The following is a 14,328-nucleotide window of genomic DNA, read 5'->3' as shown; positions in this document are numbered from 1 at the left end:
CAAAATCTCAGAGGAATGTTTCCAACACCTTGTTGAATCTATGCCACAAAGAATTAAGGCAGTTCTGAAGGCAAAAGGGGGTCCAACCTGGTATTAGCAAGGTGTACCTAATAAAGTGGCCCGTGAGTGTATATCAATCGCGATTGATGGAGTCGATCGCCAATAGACGATTTATTCGTAAATCTGCCCAAGCCAAGCAGGGCGGTCTCAAGGCCTTGGATGATTTGGCATATATTTAAATATAAAACCATCTTATATATAAATATATATTTCCTAACAATAAAATATTGTTACATTTTCTTACAAGTAAGTAAGTTCAATTGGAAATGCAATTGTGAAATGCGAAATAGAATGCTGATTATATAGTTGTTCACTTGTATAGTTGCCCCATCCAGATATAATAACATAAAGAGTGTATGAGATGTCTTCTAAATACGAACAGTTATAGGCCTAAAGGTGAAGTAAATAAATGTAATGTGAAACACTGCAATGCAATGATGATAAGACACGTATGTATGCGTTGGAGAGATTGTAACGCTCTATCAGCTAATAAATACTGTTTTTTTAGTTTTAAGTATTGTATATTTAAACAGGATAGTCTCAGTGGAAAAAAGGTTCGGAACCTCTGATCTAGAGAAAAGGTTAAAATGTTAAAGCATCAAACTAAAAACTTGACATCTCTAACTTTGAACAGAAAGGTGTATGCTGAAAACCGCATCCGATAATTCTGTTGTAATATTCTCAGGGGCGTGGCCTCACCTGGTCCTGTAAGGACATGACCGGGTTGTTTTTGGTGGTGTTGATGTGCAGGACGTGGAAGCGGTTCTTCCCACACAGGTCGTAGGCAATGTTGGTGAAGGAGGTGCTCGCTGTTTTGGGCACTCTGTTGTAGATGATGACCATGTCGTCCATCTCAGGGAGATCACGGCCTCCCTCCTCGCTGCAACGCTGCTCCACCTCGGCCAACTCATGCCTGGCGATGGCTCGCTCTGGAGAGACATAAAGAATAAGACCTAATGGTTTTTCATCTCCAAATGACTGTATCGGGAAGGTCGTCCCGGTCCGTCTGTTTGCATGAACTTTGACTTGTGACCTTTGTTGTGTAGAGACAGTCTAGCTTTAGGAGGCTTTTAGGAACCATCTATATCATTACAGTACAAAAAGTAATGAGTTCATCCTCTGAATATTGTGCTGATAAACTCATCACACCATTCACTGTGTATTGTGTTTATTTTGAAAGATCAAATACTAGGATATTAGAAAATTGCCAGGTTTCTTTTTTTTATCGATTAGGAACATCAGAAACGTGGGCACATCTAACTACAGTTGTTCAGTAATAAAGGTGTTGAGAGGTGAACTATGAATTTAACCCCGAGTTTGACCAAATAACCGCTCTTCTGATAGATACTGTAGCCTATGATGAACATAAAATTGAAATATGTACTACATATTACATATGCAACACACTATTTTCCTACAAGGACAGAATAAAATAAACTCACATAAAAAAACAACCAAATAAATCAAAACAAACCATTATAAATACTCTCATAGGGCTAATAAGTTTTCCTAATTTATAATTGTCAATGTGTCGAACATATTCATGGAGACAAATACATGGGAATATTTACTATTATTTATTTAGTATTTATTTATTCATTCTACCCTGTATTACAGTAGCCACAAACCACCATATTTGTCCACATATACCGTAGCTTCCGAATTCAGAGTTATAATACGATCAAAATAAAAGGTCAAAAACTATATTTAGCCTCGCCCAAATCTCTGGACAACCACACAGGCTCCCTTCCCTGAAGACCCTGCAGCTGGCTCAGGTGGAGTGACGCCCGGCATGAATGGATTTACGTATATGGGCTGGCCTTTTAAGTTTGACCGAAAAACTCTGAATTCCTAACCATGTTGTGGAGTAATATTTTAAGGCCAGATTTAAGTTAGTTAACAGCAAAAGAGACACATCAGTAATGAATCAAAAATAGGAAGCATTGGGTGTAGAGGGGTGGTTCAAATAGCTGGTGTTTGTTGTTGCAACGACTTCATTAGCTGAGGAACACACGCTTCAACAGCAGATAACACACACTTCCAGTCTATTAGTCCTTGTGATGGTTGCATAATGCAGAACAAGCCTAATTACCAGGGTTTGCCTCCCCACATACACCGATCAGCCACAACATTAAAACCACCACTAACAACCACTAATATTCAAGATTCAAGAGGTTTATTCGTCACATACATATACATACTTTCATACATAGATGCAGTGAAATGTCAATGCAACGCACCCGGTGATTACACACAATATGTTCTAGACTGAACACAATAGCTACCTATGAATTTCTACTTGACTAACTAACGGATTCCTAAAACGTAATGCAGTAAGTTGAATATTATAGAATAAAATAAAATATATCAAATAAAATAAAATAAGAACTCAAAGGTAATGCAGGCTGGGGATATGAAATAGATGAAGGGAGTAGGCTTATGTATATGGTATAAAGTTATGTATATGGGATAGGCTATTTATGTATATACAGATATGTGCATTAAAGTGGCATGTGAATAAAGTGAGGTAGTGTTTGTGAGATATACAGCACGGTATACAACAGTACGGTGCAGCAATCAGTAACACCGAACAACCCAGAACAGTGATAAAGTATGCGGTACAGTATGCTACATACAGTACAGTAAGGTACTGGAGCCTATGTGTGTGGCTCAGTGAGGACCCCTGGTGAGGTCAGCATTGACAGTTCTAATGGCTTGCAGGAAAAAACTCCGTCTCAGTCTCTCTGTTCTCGCTGTGTGACTGCGGAGGCGCTTGCCTGACCGCAGCAGCTGGAACAGTTTGTTGTTGGGGTGATGAGGATCCTTCATGATCCTGCGGGCTCTGCTACTACACCTCCCGGTGTATAAGTCCTGCAAGGAGGGGAGGGTAGTTCCAGTGGTACGTACAGCTAAATGCACCACCCTCTGCAGGGCCCGCCTGTCCTGAGCAGTACAGTTCCCAAACCAGGCAGTGATGTTGCCTGTCAGGATGCTCTCCACTGCTCCAGAGTAGAAGGACTTGAGGATCCTCACCGAGACCCGGAATTTCCTCAGCTGCCTGAGGTGGTTAAGACGCTGCCTTGCCTTTCTCACCAGAGTGTCTGTTTGTAAAGTCCATGTTAAATCCTCTGTGATGTGGACTCCCAGGTACTTGAAGCTGCTCACCCTGTCGACAGAAGTCCCATTAATCACCAAGGGCGCGTGCGTCCTCGGTTGTAATCCACGCCTAAAGTCCACAATCAGCTCCTTAGTTTTGCTAACGTTCAGGTGGAGGCTGTTGTCCTGGCACCAGAGTGCCGGGTCAGTCACCTCCTCGCGGTAGGCCTTCTCATCACTGTCAGTGATCAGGCCCACAACAACGGTGTCGTCAGCAAACTTGATGATGGTGTTGGAGCTGGACCTGGCCACACAGTCATTTGTGTACAGGGAGTAAAGAAGGGGGCTGAGGACGCAGCCCTGGGAGGGGATCCTGTGTTCAGAGTGAGGGAGCTGGACATGTGCTTCCCCACCCTAACCTCCGGGGGCCGGGCTGAGAGAAAGGCCAGGATCCAGGCACACAGCGGAGTATTCAGTCCGAGCTCCTTCAGCTTGACAGCCAGTCTGGTGGGGACTATAGTATTGAAAGCTGAACTATAATCGATGAACAGCAATCTCACATAGGCCCCCTTCCGGCCATCAAGGTGCGAGAGCGTGGTGTGCAGTACCTGGGAAACCACGTCATATTGTATAGCTCCCCCTTGTGACGCCAAAACAGCTCTGACCCATCGAGGCATGGACTCCACAAGACCTGTCAAGGTGTCCTGTGGTATCTGGCACCTAGATGTTAGCAGCAGATCCTTAAAAGATCATCACTTGTACTCCTTTTCAACAAGTTAATATACGGTCTCTGAGGTCTCCAAAACATGTCTTTGAAAATTCTTGCTGAAAATACCACTGAGATTATGCATTCTAGCCATTCTAACATGCCTCTATACCTGTTTCAGTGCTTTTCTCAGCGGGCTGTTTCTGTTTTTGTAGCTTTAAATGATAATGAGCTGTTGTAGGGCTCCAAACAAACTTTTTCCACTAGTAACACTGGTGCTCCCTACTGAAATTTTAGGAGCACCACTGAAATCGACATGCAACACAACACATTCAGTGTTTTTCCATCTTAACTGTATTACTGATAAATGCTTTGGTAATAAATATACAATTTACAGAAATAACCATGTGCTGTTTTATTTGAAAGGAAAAAGTCACAATTTTGAAGTAGTGCTTGAACAGAAAAAATCATTAAGTTAAATTGTGCTTTTTTTAAACATACCAAAAAATAAATAAACGTAAGGTATGTGGTCAGCCATCCACAACCATGATGAGAGCCTCAGCTCTCCATCTATCTCTATCGCGCGCACACACACAGACACACACGATATTCTAATGCTACTCCAATTTTAAAAACAAATGACGTTCGAAATCTCTCCGGTAATAATGTCAAGTGAGAATAATTCCCTCCAAGCCGAATTTGAATTACTGCTGACTGATAAAACGATAACAATAATTATCACCATGTTTTTTTCCTCAATGTTGAACTAAAACTCAAGATAACTAAGACCCAATCATTTAAATTAAAAAATTCCGCCAGATCTGTTAATTTCCGCGCTCGGCGAGTTGCAACGGAAAGCCAATAATTTTGGACGACCTAAAGGTAATCTTTCACCTCTAACCAATCACGTTTGTCGATATAGAAGTACAGGTCGTGGACAGGTTGTAAACACAGTACACACACAGAGCTGAGACAGAGCCGCAGCGTCTAGAACTCTGAGGAGAAGCAGAAAGATGAGGTGTCCTTGGGACACAAACATCCATAGTTTCACGTTTTTTTGGATATTTAAGTTCCAACCCAAATTAGATGGTAAATATATATTGTGTAAAATATGTCGACGGGCAAGAAGATGGACAACACCACAAACTTTATTATTTATTTAGACCTTCATGTCGTATTTTGTTTTTGATTTGATCAAAATGTTATTTTCGTGAAATGTAAATTACAGGGGCTCCACTTGTTACTTATTGTTGACAAATGGAAATTATTTGATTTCACGTAGTAATATTCATGATTTTTATTTATTTATTTATTTATTTAAAAATAGCGTTAAGTGACGAGATTTATTTTATTTTGAATATTCAATAAAAAATATTATACATGTACTTGCATTGATGATGTCATTCTCTATATAGACTGATTATCTATTGTTTTTAAGCTCAATAAACACAGATAATATTTCACCGGAATCTCTCCCATTTGTCCGGTAAATTTAAGTATCCCACCACACGTGGGGCAGCACCAATTGTTTCTAACGGAAACTCTGCAACATACTGTACATCCTCTTTGAGCGCAAGTGAATGAGTTTTGTCCGTTTGCGTTTTTTTATCCGCCATCTTAGCAGGTGCATGCGGGGCCGGCTCTTCCTATCGGTGAGACAGGCGGCCGCCTAGGGCGCCATCCCCAGGGGGACGCGGAGAGGGAGTCGCTCCCTCTCCGACTGTACAGACGATACCTGTGCCAGCGATGGGGTGCCCGTGATACGCGTTCCACAACAACATATTTTTATTTAAGATGTAGGTTGTTTTATTTTACGTCTCCTTATGGAACGAAACAAGCAATGTGCGTAATGGGGACACTTTCTCTGTGACTACTGATATACAAGGACAATAAATTTTTTTTTTTTTTTTTTAAGTCGTGCTGGTGCTCCTCGTTCTAATATTTAGTAACAATGTTTCCAAAAACGGTCGCTAAAATGTGACTAAATGGTCACAGTCTGGAGCCCTGTGTTGCTCCCCACGCTTCACTACGGAACTGGTTGTGGCTTTCTGGCCGTGCCTCCTAGATACCATGGTTACGGTGAGCGTTTACCCTCACGAAAACAAGCGATTTGGCTGGTAACACAAATGACACACACACACACAGTAACATACATACCTACATATCGCAAAGCGTTCGCCAAACTACAGATGTTTGTAAAGCACATTTTAACTGAGCACAACATGCTACTGTCACATGGCTGGATACCTGAGCGGAACACAACCGTAACTTTAACTGCAGACCAGCTACCTGCTGGACGGGGGGTGGAGGTGAAATGGCCTCCGTGATTCACGGCAAGTCGGTAAACTTCTTGTGAATCTCTATAAAATCAGAGGCGAGAAACACTCTGGGGACATCAGAACTCATTCTCTCATTTTACTCTCCCGTTATTTAAGAGTGTTGGTAAGATGGAGTTCATCCTACAGACGTTCAACTAACAAACTAATAGCGTAAACTTTGTTGTAGATCCTGCAGCAAGTAACGCCAGTAACTTTCTGAAAAAATTACATCTGATATATGACCTCAGCTATTAGCGTTAGCTTGGGCTAAACAGCAAAAGAAACACAGCACAATCGTTTTTTGAATAGTTACATTTCCCTCGTCTGGAGGTTCGTCACTGACAGTTGGCATTGATTTCACACATACATTCCACACCTGACATAATGCAAGCCGTGGGTGGAGATACCCAGATGGGGTTGGTATCATTCTAATGAGGCCCCAGGTGACATAGGGGGAGGCAAATCTGAACATCTTGTTGGAGGGTTCATCAGAGACCCAAAAGTATGTGCCCAAGCACTGAAAAATGAGTTTTTCATGAGTGGTGACCTTTAAGTCCTGGAAGTTGGGAGGTGGGGCCTCTATGTATCAAGCTTGTTGTTCCTGCACATCCCACAGATGCTCCATCGGATTGAGATCTGGGGAATCTGGGCCAAGTCGACACCTTGAACCCTGTTATGTTCCTCAAACCATTCCTGACAATCTTTGCAGTGGGGCACAACACATTTTCCTGCTGAAAGAGGCCGCTGCATAGAAAACCTCTGCCTTAGGCAATAACACAGAGCCTGACAGGGTGATAACAGTCAAACCTGGCACGGATGTTTTTGTTCAGTTCTCTCTCCTGAGTAGTTGCCAGTTGTTAATGATCCAACATTAATGCAAATGTGTGCTCCAAACATGAACAACCAAGTGCATGCACGGTCATTTGGCTCACTTGTAAGTATATTTTTTTTATTTCAATGACTGCTTTTCCTTGCAAGGGGGTAATCATCAGGGTGCTCCGATAGATCCTCCACCGATCTAAATCACCAGAACTGAAAACGTATCGTTTCAATTTGTTGTCCCAAAATGTTCTTTGGATTGCGCACTCTTCATCAAGAAAACCAAGAAAAAGCTAACCCTGACCCTAACCCTCCGCCGGGAGACAACCGACAGCAAATCAAAACACGAACTCGTAGTTTACACGTACAGTATATGTTCCACAATTAGGGCTTTAAAGATTGCGGGAGAAATGTAGAGATGCTTTTTGTACCTTTATGAGCGGTCCATTGGCCCAGTGAAATAACACTGAATTCTGATTAGTAAAGAACGCAATGCCAAATATTCCAATGAGCGGCTCATACGAGGGAGCGACTTTGAAGCTGAATGAAATGCGTTTGGCTCATAACACTGCAAAAATCAGATTTTGCTAAAGGCCGTTCCCGTGCGCATTCAGTGGCACGTCACACGACGGAGCCTTGCTGTTAAAAAGGCTGAGAATCAGGGATTTAGTCCAAACTTCCATACTATAGTTTGGGGGATGACAGTGCCGCTATGACCCAGACAGTCACGATTGTGCATCATCTAACGGCGCCAGCGTCTTGTAAATGAAATACCATTGAAATCTGACTATCGATCATTTTGCTGGGGACCCCCTGGAAGGAGCCCTGGGGGGGGGGGTCCCCGGACACGTTGAGGAACCACCGGATTCGCGCAGTTAAAGGGGCGAGGTCCGCAGCCTTTCGTTCCCAGTTTCTCCATATTGAATCCAGCTCCCCGTATCTCCATATCTCACCCAGCTTCTCTCTAGACTCCTCCAGTTTTCGGATCTGGTCTTCGATCAGCAGCACGGCCACTCCGAACGCCACCACGGCCAGGAGCTGGAACCTGGGCGCCATGGTCCTTAGGAGCCTCATCAAACAGACAGAGAAGCAGGCATCCCGCAGGCTCCAGCTAAGACACACGACTCACAGCGGATACGACTCCCCCCCCCCCCCAAAAAAAACAGACTTTAACCGAGTCATGGCGTCACGTAGAGTCACCGTCGTCCCTTCAAACGCTGCTTTTTTTTTCCCTACGTTACAGTTACATTCATCCCCCAGCGAGTTCCAACGCGTACGTGCGTGCGCCATGACGTCGGCAGCCCCGTGACGTGACCTGCGGCTCGCAACCGAGTCGACCGTTTGGAACCGGGTTATTCGGAACGGGGGGAGCGGGACACGTCACCCGGCTTGATCTCATTACTTCATTATCTCGCTGTACAACCCGTGATGTCATTTGAAAGGTGCGCCGACGTTTTCCCTCGCTGCCGTAGGGTGTGAGATTCGTTTTGAACCCACGTTGTTTTGAATGGCGAGTCGAGGAGATTCCGTCGTCTGAGCCCATTTGGACGAGGCAAGGTCTCGGGTCCCTGGGAGGATGTGCTGAAATGGATTCTTGTTTAAGCAGAGGTCGGCCTAAAGCTGTGCGGCCGCCTGAAACCGTCTAAATGACCCTCTAAACACACAAGCAATTCAAAGCAATAATGTATCACGAATGCATTCTTCATTCAAGATTCAAGCTTTTTTATTCGTCACATACATATACATACTTTCATACATATATGCAGTGAAATGTAATGCAACGCACCCGGTGATAACACACAATAAAAAAAAAAAAATCTTTCTAATAGACCGACTAACTGACTCCTAAAACGTGATACAGTAAGTTGAATACTTATAGAGTAAAATAAAATACAATAAAAATAAAATGAAATAAAATGGAATAGATAGAGGGAGTATGCTTATGTATATACAGATATGCGCATTAAAGTGGCATGTGAATGTGATTAAAGTGAGGTAGTGTTTGGGATAATACCCAGTAGCGTTACACCTATAGTCCCCATAATGATCATCAGTAGCATGAGCTTGAATACACTCACAGTTGTTGGAATCATCTGGAATCTGAATTTGTTCCTTAATTTAAAGGCAGAATTAAAGTCTCACATTATAGAAATTGTGTTTTTTAGCAGGCTCTGCCCATAGTCCTGACATTTTAACAAGGCCGGAAATTACCTTTTCTTTTTGTATCCTGCAGCTGAAGCCAAAGTTATTTATTACTATGTATATATTTATTTTATATCAGAGTATCAGAGTATTAAAAAGAAAGAGCTGGATGTGTGTAAGTCCTCTGAAGATTCCTCAGGTTGCCTGGTTTGTGTTGGTATAAAAAACATACTCAAAGAATAATCGACAGAGAACAAGGGAGTCAACAATCCCCTTTAGAAAACCTGTCAAAGAGGAAATTAAGAAAGCACAGGAAAGATATGAAATGAATGATAAGGGTAAGTTATTAATAACATAATCAACAGAAGCGCATTAAAGGGACAACGCCAGTAGATGGCGCCAGAGTATTAAGGAGAAGTGGCTTCATTCAGACAGAACGCTTTTTCACGTTTGGATTGAGACCCAGGATTTGAACACGTAATCACTGAATTCCAAATTCAATTGAAGGGTTTTTAATCTCTCTCAAGGTTTCCCATGTTTTCTCATGAAAGCAACAACAGAAACACGCAACCACATCCAGACACACATGCAGTACAGCGCAGCCTTTTGTTTAGAGAGCTTTTCTCTCTGTTTCTCGATAATATCGAGTCTGAAAAGCTATTGACTATAATCGAGGCCGCCCTATCTAAACAAAATCAAAGACGCATGGTGTGTTTATTTAATTTAAAATGAAGGTGAGCCAGGCAGGCTTTGGCTGAGGGCCTCCCGCAACCCATCGCACACTTTATCTGCCTGTAATACACTGTCATGTGGTTATACATTAACTACCCTGTTGACAAAAGGGCATGTGCCACAATAGTCTATGAAATCAACCACCATAATGAGTGATCTTCAGTTTTTTAAATGTTGTAACAAAAACAAAAAGGGGGGTTCAAAAATGTAAAATAAGATAAAACATGAATCAAAATATAAGAATGGTTTTGCTGTGGGGGCAGCGGGTCAGGAATCCAGATAAGTCAGGTCAGTAAGTTATTTGTCTTTATGCACTTGGCAAAGGTGCTGTTTCTTTAATATAAATAGCCGAGTATGTAACAATGATGCACTGATACTAGAGACAGGTGTGTTTACACAGAAAGCTCTTTATTCTGACGGATAATATTGCTCACAATGTACATGTCATTAAACAACTGCTCAGCCCGAGTAACAAACAACCAAAAAGGAACATGGTAAAAACAGAGGACGATCAAATGTAATCACAAAGTATTGGAATATAAAATAGTTAATTAATAGAAAAACCTTAGGATTGTTTTTAAAAGTGTAATTCAAGCTTCTCTACACATAGTCGAATCTCTGGTTGGACTGTCTCCCCTCCACGCTGTGGACCTTGTAGGAGTTGTGGTATCCCTGTGGCGGCCTGCCCTCAGACCTGTAGATGGTGGGGTGAGAGGGAGCCTTGTAGGACATCCCATCATAGCTGGGGGAGACAGATGCACGTTAGTTTGGAACTGGAAATGTGTGAAAGTAAGAAAGAAAGAAATTGTAAGATCAAAAGAATGGAAGATTGAAATTACTGCTATATGTCCATTGGCCTCTAAAAAAATTGTATTTGGGTCATGACATCCTTCTCCTTCTTCAAATCAGGCTCACACTTCAAACATGACAAAATTCCTTCTCCATCGTAAATTACTCAGTGAAGAGGTAAATATCTTAAAAGTATGTGTGAAAGAAAAGATAACGAGTTGGCTTCATGAGGACTTAGAAATAGGAAATCATTTTTCCATTAATTCTGGCATATTTACTGAAATGTTGATGTGCATTTACATGCACTAAATTTGAGAAATGAACTGAATAAATAATGAAACAGATACAGTAATTATTATTATTATTATAATTATAATTATAATTATAATAATAATAATTATTATTATTATTATTATTATTGTTATTATTTTATTATTTTATCATTATTATCGTTGTTGTTATTATTATTATTATTATTATTATTATTATTATTATTAATAATAATAATAATAATAATAATAATACAAATAATAACAATCATAATAATATACCATATCACAAAATACTATGATTATTATGATTATTCTTATCATAGTAATCATAATAATAATCCATATAATAATAATAATAATAAGAAGAAGAAGAAGAAGAAGAAGAAGAAGAAGAAGAAGAAGAAGAAGAAGAAGAAGAAGAGGAAGAAGAAGAAGAAGAAGAAAAAGAACAACAACAACAGCAACAAATCATATCATAAAATACTATGATTATTATGATTATTATTATTATTATGATTGAAACTTAAAACATACCCTTGTCTCTCTGGAACCATGCCCCTGCAGGCCAGACACATCAGAACTCCCCCCACCACCAGGATGGCTGCTCCTATCCAGCCCACAAAGAGTGCGGGGCCGAAGGTGTACCTGGAAACACAGGTCGCTGTTGTTACAGTCGATGTTATGAAAATTGATTCATCAATCTTTCATCCATTTCTTTCTATTTCAGCTTACTGTGGAAGAAGAGAGCCCGACAATCCGCCTAAACTCCCTCCTCCAAACATACTGAAGCCTCCCTCTGCGAACGAGTTGAAGCGGAAGCTCTGCACGATCAGGTTGGCAAAGGCCGACACCCCGGCGGTGCCGCAGATACCTGAAGGGTTAAATGAGAACATTATATTTCAAACCGGCTGTGGAGTTATTGAGCTGCTTTTGGAGATTCTGAAATGTACTGTACCGGCCAGGAGGACAAGGATCCCAGACACCAGCGACATGGTGGCTTTGATGCTGTCCTCCATGCTTCCCATCTTCAGGCACTTCAGCGCAAAGATGGCGATCATGCAGCCGATGGCTCCCAGGACGATGCCCACGATCATCAGGGCTCGCACGGCCTGAAGCAGAGCTGGAAGGCACAGTCCATCCCATTCAATTTTGGGGGTTATGGGCGGGGCCAATTATATTAAGGCGCCGTCAATGAAGCATAGACATCTTCAGCGTTTGAGGTGGTTGCTCTTTATGTTCTTTTTGGGTTTTTTTAAAACGAAAGGGAAGAAATCCGTTTTTATTTTTACCAACACTGTTGATGGCAGGTGATTTGGTTTTGAAATGCAGTACTCTCTTGAGATAAAATTAAATTAAATTAAATTAAATTAAATTAAATTAAATTAAATTAAATTAAATTAAATTAAATTAAATTAAATTAAATTAAACTAAATTAACAATTCCTTTGTTTGCTATTAGGTAACTTAAATTTGAAAATGTTAGGCGAGCTGTGGTGCATTTGCTGTTTTTAAGTAGGACAGGCCTGTTAAGATGAGCTTGTGTATAATTTCGATTTTGTCATGTGAGACCAGATATCGTCTGGGATTTTGGTTATAACTATCGCAAATGAGCTGTTGTAGCTTTTCTAATCAATGCAATATACCTGCTTGGTCAGAATATACACATGACTAATGATTGTTTCTTGTGTGTAAATAAATAGCTTATGAAAGCACCAACTGTCGTCCCAAAAATATTGTGAAATTATCTATATGGCGGTATCACCAACGTTTAATATTGGTATTGCCAACTTTACTATTCACTGGGAGGAAAATATGATATTAAATGCGTTGTCTTCAATGGTGTATTCCTTATTCCTTAAGTCCTGAGGGAGCCGGTGAACCACAATATCCCATTTTTAGGAAACGCTGGGCTCCGTCTTACCTGGCAGTCCCAGGATGGTGAAGTACGGCCTGCACTGAGTGGTGCCGTACTCAGTCCCTACACACGACCTCCACAGCCCCGAATACGTGTAAATGTTGGTCACAACCGAGGTGGAGCGGTCTTCTAAACTCCACACGTCCATGACAGTGGCGGCGGAAATCAAAAACTGCCCCAATGCCGACACCATGAACCCTATCAGCTGTGTCAACGAGGTGGCCATCTTGGATGCCTGGCTCAAAGGCAGTCTCAGTGAGATGTGAAATGGCCGTTTGTTTCCTGCTGCTTATCAACATGTACTCCTCATCGAAGGAACACCCCTTATCAGATGTTTGACTTCAATTCGCAGGCACAAGTCTTTGTCCCAGTTTCGGGAAATGGCGGGCATTTTTCTGTAATACACATTTCCTCTTGTTAGTCATGAAGGGGGTCACAACCTCTCCTTTCGACTAATTTGCTCATCAGCATACTTGGGAAATAGAAAAAACTATTTCATATTGACTATGATCTCATAATATGATGGAATCATCATGGTTCATTATAAATAAACACGAAATACTGTCTACACCTTAATGGAACACAACAAATTACAGTTTCATTGTTTATTGAATTTCACTGTAATAATATAGTAATTACATAGTAATTGTTTATAATTCATATACTTATATCTATACTTTCTGGGAATAGAATCACACTTGTGCATTGCGTATATCTTATATATTTGGATATTTATCTTTTTGGCAATTTTTGGTATATTTGGCTGTTTTTGTTAATTTTGCTATTTTATTATTTATGTTAGGTAATTATCTTTTTTTCAGGCTATTAAGCTTTTAGGAAGGAAGGAAGGAATTAACAGATTCCGAGTTTGATGCAACCTCTTTGCTTATTTTCTCCAAGAAATTCAACCTGTCTCCATCTGCCCTCCCTTAAAGAAGTCAAATCTGCTCGTTCTTTCCACTCTACCACCCCTCAGACGGACCTCGATGAAATAAATAAAATAAAATAAAATACAATGGCTTTTACCTGGCAGGCCCAGGATGGTGAAATATGGCCGGCACTCGGTGAAGCCGGAGCTCTGGCGGACGCAGGACCTCCACAGGCCGGAGTACGAGTACACGGAGGTGACGGGGTTGTCAAAGAGGTCCTGCGTGGCCCACTGGTCCATCCCCGTGGCCGCGATCATCCCCGCCATCCCTATGATGCCCAGGATGAAGCCCATCACCTGGCACAGAGTGGCCGCCATGATGGATCTCAGTGGGAAATGAACGAAAGTGCGAAAAAAAAATGGAAGCCCTGGGTCTCCTCAGCACTGGTCCCACCTGGCAGGCTGCTGAATCTTTGAGTTTGATGAAACGGTGAGATTTGAGGTCAGGGAGGACGTCGGCACCAGCGACCAAGGACTTTCTGTGTTTGCAGAAGGTCCAGTCATCAGTTGCTGGGTGGAGCGATTTAATGTCACTGCAGTGTTCATTTTGAC

General features: G+C 41.5%; 2 protein-coding genes across 4 annotated transcripts in view; both read right to left on the bottom strand.

Moving 5' to 3' along the window:
* The window catches only part of hs2st1b (heparan sulfate 2-O-sulfotransferase 1b), a 33,177-nt gene extending 25,064 nt beyond the window's left edge, over positions 1 to 8,113 (bottom strand). For all 3 annotated transcript variants that reach the window (XR_013844360.1, XM_080008145.1, XM_080008144.1), the window contains exons 1-2: positions 7,953 to 8,113; positions 760 to 989 (exon numbers count right to left, since the gene is read on the bottom strand). Coding sequence is in view for 2 of the 3 variants with exons in the window: in XM_080008145.1 (XP_079864271.1) it covers positions 760 to 989; positions 7,953 to 8,073 (351 nt within the window). In the remaining variant the exon portion in view is untranslated. The remainder of the gene's footprint in view (positions 1 to 759; positions 990 to 7,952) is intronic.
* A 2,360-nt stretch (positions 8,114 to 10,473) lies between these two features.
* Positions 10,474 to 14,094, bottom strand: LOC307239979 (claudin-18-like; the record flags this gene model as incomplete). Its single annotated transcript, XM_080013555.1, has 5 exons — positions 10,474 to 10,615; positions 11,469 to 11,579; positions 11,667 to 11,805; positions 11,890 to 12,054; positions 13,875 to 14,094. 5 exons carry the CDS (start codon positions 14,092 to 14,094, stop codon positions 10,474 to 10,476), a joined length of 777 nt encoding a protein of 258 aa, XP_079869681.1.
* Positions 14,095 to 14,328: the final 234 nt, after the last annotated feature.

This window comes from Zeus faber (genome assembly GCF_960531495.2).
Source record: "Zeus faber genome assembly, chromosome: 1".
NCBI classification, from domain to species: domain Eukaryota; kingdom Metazoa; phylum Chordata; class Actinopteri; order Zeiformes; family Zeidae; genus Zeus; species Zeus faber.
This window is presented reverse-complemented; position numbering and strand designations above follow the sequence as displayed.